General features: G+C 33.9%; 1 protein-coding gene across 1 annotated transcript; it reads left to right on the top strand.

Annotated features, from left to right (window-relative positions):
* The first annotated feature begins 2,203 nt into the window (after nt 1–2,203).
* Nucleotides 2,204–11,236, top strand: LOC149170472 (uncharacterized). Its single transcript, XM_089425600.1, has 3 exons — nt 2,204–2,273; nt 2,417–3,201; nt 7,469–11,236. The coding sequence occupies exons 1-3, from the start codon at nt 2,204–2,206 to the stop codon at nt 11,234–11,236; spliced, it is 4,623 nt and encodes a 1,540-aa protein (XP_089281726.1).
* Nucleotides 11,237–20,205: the final 8,969 nt, after the last annotated feature.

The raw sequence follows: 20,205 nt of genomic DNA, 5'->3' as shown, positions 1-20,205 counted from the left end.
TCTCACCAAAAGTCAATTACACCAAAGAGGAACAACTATTTCAGGCCATGTAGAGGTATTGGGGGAACTTGATGGAATAGTAAATCTACAGGGGCAACTATTGCCTGAACTTGATAGAATAGTAAAGATGTAGGAATAGGTATTGGGTGAATTTGATGGAATATTTTTGCTCTAGGGGTACAGTTTGTGATGGAGTTCTGAGCAATGATTCTCTTGACTATATTAATGTTTCTCTTTAGTTTAAATGAAAATAAAGCAACAAGGTTAATTCTAGAAAAAAATCACAATGGGGGTATTTTTATTATGCTCATTCTAAAGCCTTCTTCTTATTTGACATAATGCAATGTTAAGATGGACATGGTTTGCAAGGTTTCTTGATTCAATGGTGTGTTGGGTGGAGTATAGTTTTGAGCTTGGGTTTTATTTTGTTTGGTCTATCACAACTAATAGCATGTTAAGAACTAATGAGATTGGGTGTAAGTTCCGTACAATTTTGACATAATAGATGCTCCTCAGATCGGGCATTTAAATCCATGTGTGTTTGTATTCGTAGAAGCAACCTAAAAAAGGAAAATATAAACATAAGCAATAAATAAATAAAAAATTAACTTAGAGGCTATTTTTCAAGTCATTATATAACTAAATATCAAAATTCTAATATTTAGTTATATTAAATATTAAGAAGAAAAAGTAACATAGAATCAATACTTAGCCCATCTATATAATTAGAATTTAGACCAAAATTATATTACCTGAAGTGAATATTATTATTCCAATAGTAATTAATATAACAATATTTATATTTATTATAAATATAATTAATTGTAAATATTTCTATTTAAATATGAAAATCCTAATGAGTGTCCCACAAGCATACTCAGGGCTCAACAAAAATCACCCCTCCCGCTCTTTATCTTTTCAAAAAATGTGAGAAAACTTGAATCAATTCATGTATGCAAATTTTAACATTATTATGTTCATTTTTAATAATAATAATAATAATCTATTTTTAAAGTTATAGTGAGCCTAGATATCTAATTAGTGTCGAAGGCTCTTTTGTTTGTGGAACAAAACCTTCTATGTAGCAATTTGATTGTTAAAATCTATATAAATGTATATATTTGATTAGAAAATACATATATTAACTCTTAAATGAACTCAAACTATACTTATATATTCAAAATTATAATATAATTTTTTTATATTCAAAATGCTATTATAAATTTTTTAACTCAATTCATTATAATTACACATACTAAAAACTATACACCTCTTATATATTTCATGATAACTTAATAACAAATAACATATTACATCTATTTCATGATATTTTAATAAACATAATATATTAAACCTAATAACACTTATCATTTATTTTATGATATTTTAATAAACGTAATATATTAAACCTAATAACACTTATCAGATATTACATGATACCTTAATGACACATACTTGACATTGTTATAATCTTACTTAATAGTACCAAATTTTTGTTGTATTAATTGATGATATACATTTTTAATTCATGATGTACATTTAAAAAAATAAAAATAAAATGATAGATAAATTGTTTATTTTAAACATTATTCTTAAAAATAATAATAATAAGTATAAATATATAATTAATAAGTATAAATATATAATTATTTTTAATAAAAACATTATGATATTTTATAATATATATTAAAAGTATGTAATTATTCATAATATTAAAATTATTTTTTATTTATAACCATTAATTTTTTTTTATAATTAAAATATAATATATTAAACATAATAACACGTATAACCTATTACATGTTACCTTAATAATGTATATTTGAAATTGTTATAATTCTATTTAATAGTGCTTAATAGATACAACTAATATTGCCTTAATGACACATACTTGACATTGTTATAATCCTATTTAATAGTGCCTAATAAATATAACTATGAGTGTTTAAGGTGCCCCTTAGATACTTGTACAAAATAATGAATAAAGTTAGTAGTGCCAATTAAAATTTTGGGAGCTATAAATCAATGAATCATATTAATTGATGATATACATTTTTTAATGTTCTTAAAAATGATAGATAAAGTGTTTACATTATACATTATTTGTAAAAAAATGATAATAGGTATTTATATATATTAAAAATATATGATTACCATTATTTGAGTGTTGAATAGGAAGAGACAGCGGTCGAGCTCTGCGAGAATGGCGAGGGTTTACGCGAGGACATCAGTGGTCGAGTTCAGCGAGCATGCTGGCTCAAGCAATAATGGAGGTTGTGAATTGGGCAAACGCAATCTTTGCCAAAGGGTTTCAAGCGATCGCCTTTGAGACCTGATCAGGCACCATTCCCCTTGATCCGAGGTTTGGTGCATAGATCCAGTCTAAGGCTCACCACTACAGACATCCGTTTGCCAGATCGATCCCTATTCTGGTCAGATCTGGAAACCCTTTTTGGGGGAGATCGGGATCTTGGAACAACAGTCAGTGCAAACAAACAGGATTGGCATACCACAGTATATGAGATCGATGCCACTGCCCTGCAGATTGATCTCCGTTTCCAAAACTGCGCCATCAATCTGATGGTTTTTCAGAAGTTGTTGCAGGATTGTTTTGGGATACGAGCAGAACCAAAGTATGGATCAGGGAACAAATCAAAATTTTCTCCCACGGATCCCTTTTCAGGCGCAGAGGATCTTCGTAAGGCAAGTGAGATCCAAAGCTATGCTCAGGAAACTAAGGTTTTCAACAGATCGGATAAGGTTTTGGATGGCTCAGATCTGACAAGAACCGAGCCACCCCAGATTGCCAGGTCCGGTATGCAAATCTTTGTAAAGACGCCAAATGGAAACACAACCGCAATCTGGACTTATGACAGCAACAGGGTTTCAGATTTGAAGAACAAAATCGCCGATCAGATTGGCTATCCGGCTGAGAAACAACACCTATTATATGAGGGCAGATCGCTGCAAGAATGCAGAACCATGCAAGAATACAACATCAAGTCAGGCTCTACAATCATTCTCAATATGAGATTACGAGGAGGTGCCGAAAGCGCTGGAACTAGCTCGCACAGCAAAGGGTCTTTTAAGGAAGCAGTGAAGGGCAAAGGGAAAGAACCCACAGCTGTCACTGAACCCCTGGGGCAGTATATTGTAGATCAAATGCCGGAGAGCCCATCTATCTCCATCGACATACCAGAGGTAAATAATATATATTCAGATCTACAAAAAAATGCAGTTATTTGTAGATTCAATGGCTTTTGGCCTAGAACTGATGCATTGTATCAATGGATCCACTCGGTTTGGACAAAAAATTGCCAAATCTACCTATACCCTAAGGGGTTCTTTATAGTATGCTTTCACACAGAAGAAGAAAAGGAAACAGTTCTCAACCAAGGGCCATGGTTCTGGGGCAGTGCTGGACTTTTTATTACCCCTTGGTTTCCTGATTTTGATGCCAACACCATGGTGGTATCAAGGATGCCAGTATGGGTTAGGCTGCATAACCTTCCTTTACATTTCTGGCATTCAAAGGCTTTAATAGCTATTGGAAATACATTGGGGAAAATGTTAAAGATAGACGGAGAGAGACATTTAAAAGGAATATTTACCTTTGCCAGAATATGTGTCGAGGTAGATCTCAGCCGAGGACTACCTGAAAGCATAATCCTAAACTTCAATAATACACAGTGGAAACAACCCTTGGACTATGAGAATACAACTTTCAGATGCCGGGGATGTCAACAAACAGGTCATCTGTACAATGCATGTCCAAGTCTCAACAAGAGCAAGCAACAACAAAGGAAGCCGAAAGGATGGCAGAACATAGATGCCGCTTATAAGAAGGCAGCTACAGCAAAGAAAGAAGAACATAATACAGCAAAGGATAAAGATCAGGACAATAAGGATAAAGAGATTAATGAGGAAAAGGAACAAGATCTCCAGCTGGAAATAAGTGGTAATAAACGAAGTCACAGTCCTGAAGGATCGGATTCAGATAAGGAACAACCAATGAACACAGTGGAAAACCAGCTTGCCATTATTGACTCCACTCACAACATGGATGGTTGGCGAAAAGTGGAGAAAAAAAAGGGCAGGAAGACTTAGGCCAGCTGGTTTTTTGTGGGCTGCACTCCGGATAATAGGAGCGCCACTTTCTTTTTATGCTTGTAGGCAGGAATGTATCCTGCGGGCTGTATGATCCACTTTCATACAGCCAAATTGAATGCTTAATGCATATACTATGTAACTTTTTATTTTAATAAAAAGTTCGATTTTTTCTTTGGAAAAAAAATATTAAAAATATATAATTATTCATAATATTAAAATTAATTTTACATTTATAATAATTTAAATCAATGGATGATATTAATTGATGATATACATTTTTTAATATTTTTTAAAATGATAGATAGAATGTTTAGTTTATACATTACTCTTAAAAAACGATAATAGGTATAAATATATATTAAAAATATATAATTATTTATAATATTAAAATTAATTTTATATTTATAATAATTTAATTTTAAAGTAAAATAATTTTCTGATTTCAATATATTTCATTTTAAAAATAATATTTTTTTTAATTTTAATTTTTATTTATTTTCAAATAATTTTTTTTTGTTTATTAATTGAAATTTTAAAACTTTTAATTTTTAATTTATGCCAGACTTTTTTCAAAATTTAGTCAAAATTTCCATTATTTTTTGGGTGCAAACTGTGGCTTTGTTAGACTATTACCTCAATAATTAACTATGTAGTTGCACATAATTGACCTTGCATATAAATTATGAGATAACTTAAATTTACAATCAAGTTAAAGTTAAATATACCAAATTTTGTTATAAACCAAAGCATATCCATCTACCAACCATCCTTTAATTTTATTTTTAAAATTTTATGATCATTAAAATATGATCATTGAAAAGCTGAATATGAAAATCAATTAATGATTTTGGTGTTGAACTGTCTAATTATAAATTCCCATCAATGCAATTACAAACTAAACAGTTAATAATGATTGATTTTGTGGTTGAACTCTCTAACTATAAATTAGAGTCAAGGTAATTGAAGAGTTTACAATTAATTATTTACTTGGAGAAATTTGACTTTGTAGATGACCTCTCAATAACTTAACTTTACAATTAATTTAAAGTTAAATATAACAAATCTTTTTAAAGTTTTTTTTTGAGTGAGTTGTGTAAAAAAAAATTAGGACTTATTTCATAGTCTTTATCTAACTAAAGAGTTCAAGTAAACTTTGATACCATCTCATTTTTAAATGTGAAAAATGAGTAAATCATAGATAAAAAAAACTATGACCATATGGTAAGAAAATCCTCTACAAATATTCGTAAACCAAGCAGCTAGATTTGTCTTAACTCAAGATTTATCAAGCTTTGAGAATGATCAAATCTCTAGATGCTATGAAAGCATTGCCTCACCCTTGTTTCATGTTCCAATGTTGTTCCATAGTCAGAACACAAATACACAATCTCCTTTATGTCCATGTACATTATAACATGTCTTTATTAAAAGGTTGCAATGTAAGTTTTCTGGAGTAATTTTGTCTAGCTTTAAATAATTTCACTTTATTATTATCAAAATATATATATTTTTGTTAAACTTAAAACATTAAATTATTAAAATTATAATTTTAAATATTTTTTCCTAGGAAAACAATAATATTTATTAGTAAAACTAAAGATTATTGGCAAAAGTGCATTATAAAAGTCTTTTTAGAAATAACTAGCCATTAAAAAAAATACAAAAATAGCAAGCATGTATGGCCTTTAACATAGTGGTATATGGTAATATCATCCCTAAAATAAATATATATTCAAAATAAAAGGCACACCACACTCTAGAAAGTTTTCCAAAAGAGAACCACACACAAAATACAGATTTATGGTTAAAACTTGATAAGAGATCCAACAACTGCTAGCCTTCTGTTAAAGGTTGGTGGTAGTACTCATAATGTGTGTCTCTTGTATGTTCAAGGATCTTCCATAAGCCCCTTTTTTGTTATTCTCTATCCCTTGAAAGGACATTGACAATGGTATTCCTCTCCCTGTAGGTATGACAACATGAAATCTGATCAAAACCATGCTTTAATTCCATGATCCCATCCAAAGTGGGAATCAATGTATGAGTGTGACATCTAGTGACATCTAGTGAGCTCATTAAAACAATTTATAACGATCACAAAGTCCCTGAAAATATGAAGCTGATTGCAACCCTTTTTAATAGCAAAAAAAAAAAAAACAAAAACCTTAGAGTGTATAATTCAACATAATTATAAGTACCCTTGTCAAGCCCACTTCAAGCTTTGAAGTTTAAAGAAACAATTTTAGCCGATATATAGCGCCACACCTCCCCTACAATTTCCCCTAGCAAGGGAAGCCCCACCCATGGAACCTTATACTATATAAAGAGAGTCTCGCTTCAACGACTGGGCCGCGAATGCAAATCGAAAATGATCATCTTCGACTCCTCCTGCTGCATAACACAAACAAAATTATAAGCATCCCCCCATTTTCCATTTTCCATTTTCCAGTATAAGACAGTGTTTGAGCCCGTTTCCAATGACCTGTAATTGACGCCCCCGTGTATTTTCCCGTCACATGCCGGAGCTTTCCTTCCAATCCCACGGTTTTCACATTACCAATCGCTTTCAGTTAAGGGAGTGCATCATGTGAACCCGGGAAGGAGTTGTCAGTGTGGTGGACATGGTTTTTGGAGCATTTTTTATACCGGTTTTTTGACCTTATGCATTTTAAGCGATGCGATGTTAGTGGAGGTGATAATGCCACAGATTTCGGATTTTTCAAAAATAAAATAAACCTCCCCTACAACGAAGTCCAGGAAATCTAGACTTAAAATAATTTGCATCTGCCTCAACTAGGAGGTTATATAGTTAGCCTATGGTCCCTACTTCAAATTCAAAAGTTCTGTTGACCACAATGTAGTTGCCTCCTCCCATTTAAAAAAAAATTGAAATGCTCTGAATCTAGCATAAGCATGAGCCAACCTTTGCACCTCCACTAAGTGACTAAGCGACTCAGGGAAAGTGTAGAGTTTTCTTTTTATTATCATTGGATATTTTTAAAGGTTCATTTTTTTCAATTTAAATGCTATCGATTGATTTTTCTATTTGAAATGTCTCTTACATATTGGAATGGATGGATGTATTTGAGGGTAATTAAAATTTTACTTTTTACAATTTATTTTAAAAATCTATATTTTTTAGAAAAGAAGAAAAAAAAAATTACAGGCAAGTTTCATCACTGCAAAGAGTAGGTGATTATCCAGTACAAAATTGAATCTAAATGTTTAGAATGGAGCGTAATCTTTTAACGTGTTAGAAACTAAGCTACTTCAAGGGTTTTGGAATACGATCTCATCAAGAAAAGTTATTGTTCATTATCTTGGTTCTTGTGGTTCCACCTTTTCTCATATTACTTAGCAACGTTTTGGAATAGGATCTCATCAAGAAAGGTTATTTTTCATTATCTTGGTTCTTATATTAGACAATGCAACTCACCTGGGAGGGGAATTCATTGCCTCCATCCTTCCTGTTTCAGGCTCAGATCACTGGCCCATAGCACTCCAATGGAACCGGCCAGGTAACAGTATTAGGCGTCCATTCCGGTTTGAAGCATTCTGGTTAACTCATCCGGATTTCGATGAATTGGTTAGATCAACTTGGCTCAAATTCAATCCCACTAGTGGCACCAAGATGTCTATATTCCAGCAGAAACTAAAGCACCTCAAAGGAGAAATCAAACACTGGAATAACACCACTTTTGGCAATATTTTCAAAGCACAGGCTACTCTCAATCAAGAAATGAAGATTGTCCAGCAAAGGATCATCACTGAAGGACGCTCCGAGGAACTTGTTAAGAAGGAACAAGATATCGAATCCCAAATTCTAGATAGAGCTCAACAGGAGGAAACCCTTTGGAGGCAGAAATCGAGGATCAGATGGCTCAAGGACGGGGAAAAGAATACAAATTTTTTTCATAAAACTACAGTGCAGCGCAGAATGAATAATTACATTTCCCATATCAAAAATGAGCAGGGAGACAGAATTGAGACGCATGAAGGCATTGAAGAGGAGTTTCTCAGATACTTTAAGAAAGCTCACCAAGAACCCAGCATAGATAGAATGCCTGCTATAAACAAGATTCTAAGGAACATTCCAAAATTAATTACAGAGGAGCATAATCGTCTCCTCCTCAAGCCCACAAATATGCAGGAAGTCGAAGATGTTGTTCATCAGTTGAAAGCAGGGAAAGCGCCGGGTCCGGATGGATTCACATCAAACTTTTTTCATAACTTTTGGGATCTTATTAAAGTGGAGGTATGGCAAGTTGTGGAGGAATCTCGCACCTTACGTTGGATGTACCCAGGGCTGAATGCCACATTCATCGCTTTAATTCCCAAGGCAGAAGAATCCAATACTCCAGACAAGTACAGACCGATTGCTCTATGCAACATCATCTATAAAATTGTCTCAAAAGTTATAGCTACCAGACTGAAACCGCTGCTCCCTCTCATAATCTCGCCCGAGCAATCTGGTTATGTAGAAGGCCGACAGATAACGGACGGGATCATTTTAACTCATGAAATAATCCACTCTTTGAAGCAAACCAAAAAACCAGGTATGTTGCTTAAAATCGATTTGTCCAAAGCTTTTGATAGTATCAGCTGGGTTTACATTCAAAAAATTCTTACTGCCTTTGGCTTTGCCCCGTCATGGGTCAGATGGATTATTAATCTTTTGTCTTCAGCATTCTTTTCTGTGCTTATCAATGGTATCCCTTCGGCTACGTTTCGTCCTTCCAGGGGTATCAGGCAGGGAGATCCCCTTTCACCTTTTCTTTTTGTTATTATGGCTGAAGGACTAGGTAGGAGTCTAAATTCCGCCCGGCTTTCCCAGCGTCTCAAAGGCCTATCCTTCAACAATTCTCCAGCCTACTCCCACCAGCAATTTGTGGACGATAACATGCTTTTTGGTCATCCCTCGGTCCAAGAAGCTCGCCTCCTCAAAACCCTCCTATCGAACTTCTCTGACGCCTCCGGAGCCCTTATCAATCGTGTCAAATCTCAAATCTTTTTCTTTAACACCCCTGCTCCCACTCAAAAAGCCATTGCCCGTATCCTTGGTTTCACCATTGCTTCCCTTCCCTCCAAATACCTTGGAGCTCCCTTAATAGCCTCGGCCCTCAAGCACTCCTCTTGGAAAAACTTGTTAGAAAAGCTAGAGGCTCGGCTTTCCCTCTGGACTCATAGAGCTCTTAATATGGCCAGTAGACTTGTTCTCATTAAGGCAGTTCTCCATTCCATGCCCCTGTATCTCTTCTCTATTCTTGCAGCTCCTAAATGGGTTCTCAAGGAAATAAAGAATCTCCAACGCAACTTCTTATGGGGTAGCTCAGGCCCTAATCGAAAGTGGGCTCTGGTTAAATGGGACAATGTATGTCTTCCGAAGAAGGCTGGGGGCATTGGGCTAAGAGATCCAGGGCACAATAATAAGACAATGGGAGCCAGAATATGGTGGAGGTGGCTGGCAAATCCTAACACCCCCTGGGCCTCCCTTTGGACAGCAAAATATGCGAATAATAGCCCTATTGAAGAAAGAATTCGGATGACAGAAGTAAGCACTGGGTCTGTAATATGGAATTCGGCCATTCAACATAGAGATCTAATACAAAAGCATAGCTTCTGGGAAGTCAAGAGCGGCAACACAGCAAGATTTTGGGAAGACTCCTGGCAGCAGCTCCCAAAGATAAAGGACACACTCTCTAACCTTCCCTTACCAGAGCAAGATATCAATCAGTTAGCAACGGTTAGTCAGTTCTGGAACCCCTCTTCCACACAGGGATATAGACAATGGATGGATGCCAATCAAATCATAATGCACGGCTCTGAGCAAGCTCAGCGATCTCTTTCCTTAGAATTACAAAAGCGGCAAATCCCTATCTCAGAAGGATCGGACATACTAAGATGGGGATATGAAGAGAGAGGGACTTTCACCACAAGGGAAGCATATAAGATAATAGTCAAAGAACAGACAATCAAAGACACTTTATGGGATAAAATCTGGCATTCCTCAAATTGGCCGAAGGTGTCTACTTTTCTATGGCTCCTATGTCACAATAAAATTCTAACATGGGATAATCTTAGAAAAAGAAGCTTCTCGGGCCCATCTATATGTCTCAACTGTAAGCAAGAAGAGGAATCAGCTATACATCTAATGCATACCTGTCAAATAGGACGAAAGCTGTGGGAAAAGGTTGCCTTCCGATGCCAAAAAGACGGCAAAGTGCAAGGGGATATCAGAGCTACTATTCGCAATTGGAGTCACGAGCCATATCAAAGCAAACTCCTCAACACACTATGGCAGCTTATTCCTGGTCTACTGATGTGGAATATCTGGAAAGAGCGGAACAGAAGAGTTTTTAAGGATCAATCTATGTCTATAGAGCAGATATGGACCAAATTACATCAGAACATTAAGGAGTCTTTATCCATTAAAGACTGGTCCCCAGAAGATTTTCCTTCATTGCCGCAGGAACAATCAGTTTGGGACAATTGGAAGATTCATTTAAATCAACAGCCGATCCTTAAAAATAATCCTACTAAGAAGAGACAAAAGTCAGCAAAATGGACTCCGCCGCCCAGCAACATGTTCCAGCTCAACTTCGATGGAGCTTCAAAGGGTAATCCAGGAAAAGCAGGTTATGGGGGGGTCTTCAGGGATCATTATGGCACTCCTCAACTCATCTTTCTTGGCTCAAAAGGTTGGGACACCAACAACTCAGTGGAATTGGAAGGACTGTGGCGAGGTCTCACCCTGGCTCAGGACAAAAGTTTTTTTCCACTTATCATAGAAGGGGACTCGCAAATCATCATAAAGATGGTCACAAAACTAATGCAGGGATCCCCCATACATAAGGTCAGTAACAGTTGGAGGATGGCTCAAAGGCTCGAGCTAATAGACAGATGGCTTTCTCAACATCAAGCAATTTCCTTCAGGCACACTAAGCGGGAAGGAAACAAGCTCGCTGATTTTCTTGCTAATCTAGGAGTGGAAATTGGGGCAGATCTCTTTGTAGGCTCAATCTCCAGTATAGCCTCCGAGGATCAACTCTCTGAGTTCCAGAACATTGTGAAGAATGATATGCTTCAGGAGGATGACACACACCCGGATGCGGGTGTTAATAAATAGCATTTATGAGGGTTCGCACAAGGCAGGCAGTTGGCCCTGCACCTGGCTGGCGGACGATCTCCATGGCATGCACATTTAATCGGCTGCTGGATAGAATGTTGGTCGCACAAATTGGCCTTTATGTGCGCCTAGTTCGAGAGCTCATGCTCAAGGTTTTATGTATGGATCCATATCTGGTTCACGCCATTGCTCCTGGTTCTTTTTACCTCCGCCCGTTGTTCTTCCCGCACCCCTACCTGGCTCAGATTGTTTGGAAGCTCGCCTGGTTATTTGGTATTGTTGGGTTCCTCTGTGCTCAGTCTCTCTCCCGTCAGCTCCGCCATCTTCCCTTTCTCAGCTGGTCTGTCATTCTGAGAATGCCTCGCCGTCGAGGAGTCTCACGCCGAGGAGGTAACACCGGGAACAGAGGCAGAACCTCTCGGTCTGTTCCGCAGAATGTCATCCCCATTACTTCGGCCTCCCCATCCTCACCGCCCTCTGGTCACGCTGGGCCTCTCCCGCACAATTCCTTTCAAACTACCCGGTTCACCTTCCACAACAGGCTCAACAGGCCAGTTTTGTCTGCTAGTATCACAGTTATTCTTGCTGAGGAAGAGGACAATCCCAACAGCTCGGCCCACACCACCACCTCTCAATCTTAGGAAGACATCGTCCTTTAGGGGGAGATGGCTGGGGTGGTGTTTAATGCTGACAACATGCAGGATGACACCCCTGTTTCTGAAGTGCCTCTGCATCCGACCGATTCAACATAGCACGAGATTCTTGCCTGTGGACCGACTCATTGTGCAGGCATCATTCTCAACCTGGTAACTCCTCCATAAGGTGGCATTGAAGGAATTGAAGACAATGATTTCGTCACCTGGGTTGCTTCGTCTAGCTAGGTGGATAAGGACATGCCCGACTCTCCGCAACATGCAGATTAAGGCCGGTTCATCACTGACGGGTGGCATTCTTGCCTTCGCTCTGTTCGTTTTTTGCTATGTGTCTTTGTTTCTAGGTCTCTAGTCCTGTGTCTGGTTTCAGTTCTTGTTTAAGTTTTTGGCGCTAGCCAACCTGTTCTCAGTTTGCAGCAACAACTCTGGGTTTGATGGGTTCTGTTTTGCCTCTTTTGTTCATGATGGGTATGATAGCATGCGTCTTAGTAAAGCCTCTGACGGCGATAGCTATGTCATGTTAGACTCAGAACATAATTATTTTTAGTGGGTCACTGTCTAACAAAAAAATTTTGAAGTCTGTAATCCGGAAATGGCAGATAGTATGATATGTATGTCTCAGAATCTCTGGCTGAGGGCTGGCCTCTGCCCCCTCTGAGGTCTCGACCTCCATGTATATAATTTTCTCTTTTTTAATAGAATTAGTATTTACGCAGAAAAAAAAAAAAAAAAAAACAAAAAAAAACAAAAAAAAACAAAAAAAAAAACACTTATCATTTATTTATGATATTTTAATAAACATAATATATTAAACCTAATAACACTTATCACATATGACATGGCACTTTAATGTCATTGTTATAATCTTACTTAGTAGTACCAAATAATGAATAAATTTAGTGGTGACAATTAAATTTTTGTTGTATTAATTGATGATATACATTTTTAATTCATGATGTACATTTAAAAAAAAAATTAAAATGATAGATAAATGGTTTATTTTAAAGATTATTCTTTAAAATAATAATAATAAGTATAAATATATAATTTTTTTAATAATACATTATGATATTTTATAATATATATTAAAAATATATAATTATTCATAATATTAAAATTATGTTTTTATTTATAATCATTAATTTTTTTTAATTAAAATATAATATATTAAACATAATAACACGTATAACCTATTACATGTTACCTTAATAATGTATATTTGAAATTGTTATAATTCTATTTAATAGTGCTTAATAGATACAACTAATATTGCCTTAACGACACATACTTGACATTGTTATAATCCTATTTAATAGTGACTAATAAATATAACTATGAGTGTACATTGTTATAATCCTATTTAATAGTGACTAATAAATATAACTATGAGTGTTTAAGGTGCCCCTTAGATACTTGTACCAAATAATGAATAAAGTTTGCTCATTAAAATTTTGGGAGCTATAAATCAATGGATCATATTAATTGATGATATACATTTTTTAATGTTTTTTAAAAGGATAGGTAAAGTGTTCACATTATACATTACTGGTAAAAAAAATGATAATAAGTATTTATATATATTAAAAATATATAGTTATTTATAATATTAAAATTAATTTTACAATTATAATAATTTAAATCAATGGATCATATTAATTGATGATATACATTTTTTAATCATTTTTAAAATGATAGATAGAATGTTTACTTTCTACGTTACTATAAGTATAAATATATTTTAAAAATATATAATTATTTATAATATTAAAATTAATTTTACATTTATAATAATTTAAGTTTAAAGTAAAATGATTTTCTGATTTCAATTTATTTCATTTTAAAATTAATATTTTTTAATTTTATTTATTTATTTTTATTTTTATTTTCAAATAGATTTTTTTTTGTTTATTAATTGAAATTTTAAAACTTTTAATTTTTAATTTATGTCATATTTTTTTTTAAATTTAGTCAAAATTTCCATTATTTTGTGGGTGGAAACTGTGACTCTATTAGACTATTACCTCAATAATTAACTATGTAGTTGCACATAATTGACCTTGCATATAAACTATGAGATAACTTAAATTTACAATCAAGTTAAAGTTAAATATACAAAATTTTGTTACAAACCGAAGCATATCCATCTTAACTCCACATCTACCAACCATCCTTTAATTTTATTTTTAAAGTTCTATGATCATTAAGATATGATCATTGAAAAGCTGAATATGAAAATCAATGATTGATTTTCGTGTTGAATTGTCTAATTATAAATTCCCATCAATGCAATTACAAACTAAACAGTTAATAATGATTGATTTTGTGGTTGAACTCTCTAGCTATAAATTAGAGTCAAGGTAATTGAAGAGTTTACAATTAATTATTTACTTGGAGAAATTTGACTTTGTAGATGACCTCTCAATAACTTAACTTTACAATTAACTTAAAGTTAAATATAACAAATCTTTTTAAAGTTTTTCTTTGAGTGAGTTCTATAAAAAAAATTAGGACTTATTTCATAGTCTTTATCTAACTAAAGAGTTCAAGTAAACTTGGATACCATCTCATTTTCAAATGTGAAAAATGAGTAAATCATAGATAAAAAAAGTATGAGCATATGGTGAGACAATCCTCTACAAATATTCGTAAACCAAGCTAGATTTGTCTTAACTCAAGATTTATCAAGCTTTGAGAATGATCAAATCTCTAGATGCTATGAAAGCATTGCCCCACCCTTGTTTCATTTTCCAATGTTGTTCCATAATTAGAACACAAATCAACAATCTCCTTTATGTCCATGTACATTATAACATGTCTTTATTAAAAGGTTGCAATGTAAGTTTTCTGGAGTAATTTTGTCTAGATTTAAATAATTTCACTTTATTTTATATATATATATATATATATATATATATATATATATATATATATTTGTGTTAAAGTTAAAATATTAAATTATTAAAATTATAATTTTAAATATTTTTTCCTAAGAAAACAATAATATTTATTAGTAAAACTAAAGATTATTGGCAAAAGTGCATTATAAAAGTCTTTTTGGAAATAACCAGCCATTAAAAAAAATACAAAAATAGCAGGCATGTATTGCCTTTAACATAGTGGTATATGGTAATATCATCCCTAAAATAAATATATATTCAAAATAAAAGGCACACCACACTCTAGAAAGTTTTCCAAAAGAGAACCACACACAAAATACAAATTTATGGTTAAAACTTGATAAGAGATCCAACAACTGCAAGCCTTCTATTAAAGGTTGGTGGTAGTACTCATAGTGTGTGTCTCTTGTATGTTCCGAGATCTTCCATCAGCCTCTTTTTTGTTATTCTCTAGCCCTCGAAAGGACATTGACAATCGTATTCCTCTCCCTGTAGGTATAACAACATGAACAACATGAAATCTGATCAAAACCATGCTTTAATTCCATGATCCTATCCAAAGTGGGGATCAATGTATGAGTGTGACATCTAGTGAGCTCATTAAAACAATTTATAACCACCACAAAGTCCCTGAAAATATGAAGCTGATTGCAACCCTTTTTAATAGCCAAAAAAAGCAAAAACCTTAGAGTGTATAATTCACACATAATTATTAGTACCCTTGTCAAGCCCACTTCAAGCTTTGAAGTTTAAAGAAACAATTTTAGCCGATATATAACGCCACACCTCCCCTACAATTTCCCCTAGCAAGGGAAGCCCCCATCAAAGTATACCCATGGAACCTTATACTATATAAAGAGAGTCTCGCTTCAACGACTGGGCCGCGAATGCAAATCGAAAATGATCATCTTCGACTCCTCCTGCTCCGTAACACAAAATTATAAGCATCCCCCCCATTTTCCAGTATAAGACAGTGTTTGAGTCCGTTTCCAATGACCTGTAATTGACGCCCCCGTGTATTTTCCCGTCACATGCCGGATCTTTCCTTCCAATCCCACGGTTTTCACATTACCAATCGCTTTCAGTTAAGCGAGTGCATCATGTGAACCCAGGAGTTGTCAGTGTGGTGATCCACCAACGTTTCATTTTCAAATTCAAAAGTTCTGTGGACCACAATGTAGTTGCCTCCTTCCCCTTTAAAAAAAATTGAAATGCTCTGAATCTAGCGTAAGCATGAGCCAACCTTTACACCTCCACTAAGTGACCAAGCGACTCAGTGTAGGGAAAGTGTAGAGTTTTTTTTATTATCATTGGATATTTTTAATTATCATTGGACATTTTTAAAGCTTCATTTTTTTCAATTTAAATGCTATAGATTGATTTTTCTATTTGAAATGTTTCTTACATATTGGAATGAGAATGGATGGATGTATTTGAGGGTAATTAAAATTTTATTTTTACAATTTATTTTAAAAATCTATATTTTTCAGAAAAGAAGAAAAAAATAAAAAAAATTACAGGAAGTTTCATCACTGCAAAGAGTAGGTGATTATCCTAGTACAAAATTGAATCTAAATGTTTAGAATGGAGCGTAATCTTTTAACGTGTTAGAAACTAAGCTACTTCAAGGGTTTTGGAATAGGATCTCATCAAGAAAGGTTATTGTTCATTATCTTGGTTCTTATGGTTCCACCTTTTCTCATATTACTTAGAAACTAAGCTACTTCAAACGTTTTGGAATAGGATCTCATCAAGAAAGGTTATTTTTCATTATCTTGGTTCTTATGGTTCCACCTTTTCTCATATTACTTTAACAATTTTACCAATCTCGATGAACATTGCCCATAGAGTAATTGTTTGGATTTTAACTTATGGGTTGAATCTCTAAACTTCTTGTCTCATATTACTTTAACAATTTTACCAATATTGATGAACATTGCCCATAGAGTAATTGTTTGGATTTTAACTTATGGGTTGAATCTCTAAACTTCTTGATTGTATCATATAGTCTCAGTTATCAACCAAATTTAACAGGAAAGAAATGGCCAACGAATGTGGTAACATCAACATTTTTACAATTTTACTAAACCTAATTTACCATGGAAGAAATGGCCAACAAATGTGGAAACATCAATTTTCTTGACCATTTCACTTTGTTTAACCATTTCACTAAACCAAATATTCCATAGAAGCAACGGCCAACAAATGTGGAAACATCAATTTTCTTGACCATTTCAAGAAGGTGCATTTAAATGTCCCAATTTTGAGATAAGGTTGGTGTGGTTATGATGTGTTGTAGTAGGTACTCTTTTGAATAGTCAAAATTAGTCTATCTACATATTTTCAATATATTCAATAACAATTTTTTTTGAAGTAGCTAGTGGATTTCAAAAGATCTCTTAGAGAAGCAATTTTAATTATAACTGAAAACATGAGTACCAATGAAAATTATTAAAAAAACCTACCTTCAAATAAAAAATAAAAATAATAGTCTCTTATAAATGTATCTTTTAAAATTATTTGAGTAATGAATGGATATTATTAGATACCATTAAATTTTTTTACGGTTAAACCAATATTTTTTTATACTTTGAAGTTTTTTATGATTTATGACTAGAGTTTGATAACCATTATCTTATTGCTAATCATTATCATGCTCATTTGAGCTTCTATATTGTGCATGCAATGCAATATTTAATATGTATTCTAAGTCTTTTATGTGAAGCTTTAAATTAACCTTTTATCCTATGTGTATGGGGCCAATATAATTGTGAATTTTTTCATATACATTTTGTTACTTTCTAATGTTTTTTACTAACTTTGAATTATATTAATGTTTTGAAAATGATGCTAAAAAAATTTGGGTGTTTTTATTTCATTTTTTTTGAAATTTTAAAAATAAAAATAGTTTTTTATTATTTTTTTTATGGAAAAATGTTAATTATCATCCAGAATGGGATGTATCTTGGGAAGTTTAATTCCCCTAAAATAGCTTTCATCCTCAATCTTCCCATAAGGTTTGAACCTAAACTAGCCAAGACTACATCACATACTAACCAATTAAACTACAACTCAAAAGTATATCATATATCACCATTAATCTATATTAGAATATTCCATAAACTAATAAGATATGTTTTGTTTAATGCATAGTACATAAATATTTCATATTTTGTAAATTTATTATATTATAGATATTTTAATTTTTAATGAAATTTTATTAATTTCAAAATTATTTAAACATTTAAGATATATTTTAATTTAAATAAATATTATTTTTGAAATATTATTTAAATTTTAAAATTTTATAAATTTTAATATATTTAAAATTTTAATTTGCATTTTTATTAAGAAGGTTGAGAATTTTGTTTTATTTATAATGTTATATAAATATTAAGATTTATCTTTTATATATTATTATTCTAAAAATCAAAATCAGGAATATATATATATATATATATATATATATATAAACTAAAAATTTAATATAATAATTATATTATTGGTTTAAAAATGTTTTTTGATTTAAATTAGTTTTATTGTTTTTAATAAACTGAATTATTGTTTCTAATAAATTGAATGTGCATTTGCAATTTTAAAATTTATACTTGTAATAATTTTGGTTTATAAAATTAAATTTTTAATGTTGATTCAGTATAAATAAATATTAACTATTATTATTATTATTATATGGGGTATTTTTTATGTAACTATTATTTATATTAAATATGAGTTTTTATTATATAAATATATTGATGCTTAAAATTTATTATTATGGTATTTATTTATTTTGAAAACTGTCAAAAACCTCTCTTTGGGTTCTTTCTGCACCTAATTTCGTCAAAAACTGAGAAAGTTATGCTTGTTACAAGTTTTTCCCAATTTCCATAGCTAACCATCCTACAATTTGGCCCAAACCTGGCTTGAGCACCCCAAACCCGGAACCAGTGCACAAACCTGACCTACAATCCCGTCGTCGGGTGAAATTGTCACACAATTAAACTGTCCATTAACCCCCCAATTCCAAAATTTATGATCGTATGGGGGCCACGTGCCCAAGGGTCGGGGCTAATCGCCTGCCCCCGCCAGACAGGCCCCCAACACGTTGCATCATGGTTGTATGCGCCCATAAAACCTGGGCTTGGTGCCCACCTGGCGCATGCGCCCAAAACTCTGTAGACTGCGGTCATGTGATGAGTTATATGACCCAGGGCTGGCCTGGCTGCAAGCACCTAGGGCTAAGCCCCCTTCTACTCTGTGTTGGTGGTCGTATTGGCCGCATGTGGCCCGGGGCTAGCCCCCTCCACTTTCCGCCCACAGTTTTGTGTTATGGCTCTAGTGTGGTTTCATGGTGTGGGTGTTGGGACTGTGGGCCGAGGCTAAGCCCTAGCCTTAGGCTCCCTCCGCCACGGTCCTATGGTGTGGCATGTGGAAATGGGCTAGGGCTTAGCCCTGGCCCCTTCCCCCATTATATTTGTTCTACCACTATAAATATAACCCATGAATAATATGGATAAGAAACAAATGAATAGTGCGGTGGTATGGCTTGTTGTTGATAGGTGGTATGTCTTGAGTTTGATTCCCATGGGGTGCTTAGACCCCATACTAAATTTCACTACACATTTCAGAGGCCATGTGGAAGCTAGCCATTGGCCCATGTGGCCCTCCATCATTGGACCACATCAACGACCCCACAACCAATCAAAAACTAAGAAATTTCGACCAACCAGATTGAGACACATGGTGAAAAACCATTGGCCCACAAACACACAGTCAATTTTCGAGTCACCTACCTAGTCAACGTACATACTACTGACTAGGTGTACCTGCAACCAATATTACAAACATTTTAGTTGTTTGACAAATCGATTAGAACGCGATATCGGGAGCATACGATATCGGTTTTGAGTGAAACGTGTTATGTTGGATTTAGGACGACGAGATATTTGCTTTGGCACCAATTTTGATAACTTTTGAACACTCTGAATTTTGAGAATTGTATTGATCCCCTAGATCATGATGACAGATAATAGTGGAGAGTTCTGCAAGAAGGAATTCAAAAGTGTTTTGAAAGAAGTGTGGTATAGCATGGTCGAATATTACTCCATACAAACCTCAATAAAATGGAGTTACAGAAAGGATGAATAGGATGTTGATTGAAAATGAAAGAAGCATTCTTAGTGGCATTGGATTAGGGTAGGAGTCCTGGGTAGAGGAAGTGGATACCACATGTTACTTCTTTAACAGGTCACCTTCATCAGCGTTGGAGGATAAGACTCCACATGAAGTATGGACTCGTAAGAAATCCTCTCTTTCACATCTCAAGGTGTTTGGCTGCAATGCATATGTACATGTTCCACAAGAGAAAAGAACCAAGTTGAATAGTAAATCTAAAAGGTGCATATTTATCCCATATTTA

The sequence above is a fragment of the Pinus tabuliformis genome, chromosome 4_2, assembly GCF_031772625.1.
Source record: "Pinus tabuliformis cultivar Carrire ecotype Pingquan chromosome 4_2, CPIR1, whole genome shotgun sequence".
In the NCBI taxonomy this organism is placed as follows: Eukaryota; Viridiplantae; Streptophyta; class Pinopsida; order Pinales; family Pinaceae; genus Pinus; species Pinus tabuliformis.
This window is presented reverse-complemented; position numbering and strand designations above follow the sequence as displayed.

Bases quoted from the DNA above. Each gene is read 5' to 3' on its own strand.
- LOC149170472 (XM_089425600.1), top strand. From the start codon at position 2,204: ATGGCGAGGGTTTACGCGAGGACATCAGTGGTCGAGTTCAGCGAGCAT. The intron at 2,274-2,416 runs GTTGTGAATTGG...TCCGTTTGCCAG, and splicing joins TGGCTCAAGCAATAATGGAG to ATCGATCCCTATTCTGGTCA. The intron at 3,202-7,468 runs GTAAATAATATA...CATATTACTTAG, and splicing joins TCTCCATCGACATACCAGAG to CAACGTTTTGGAATAGGATC.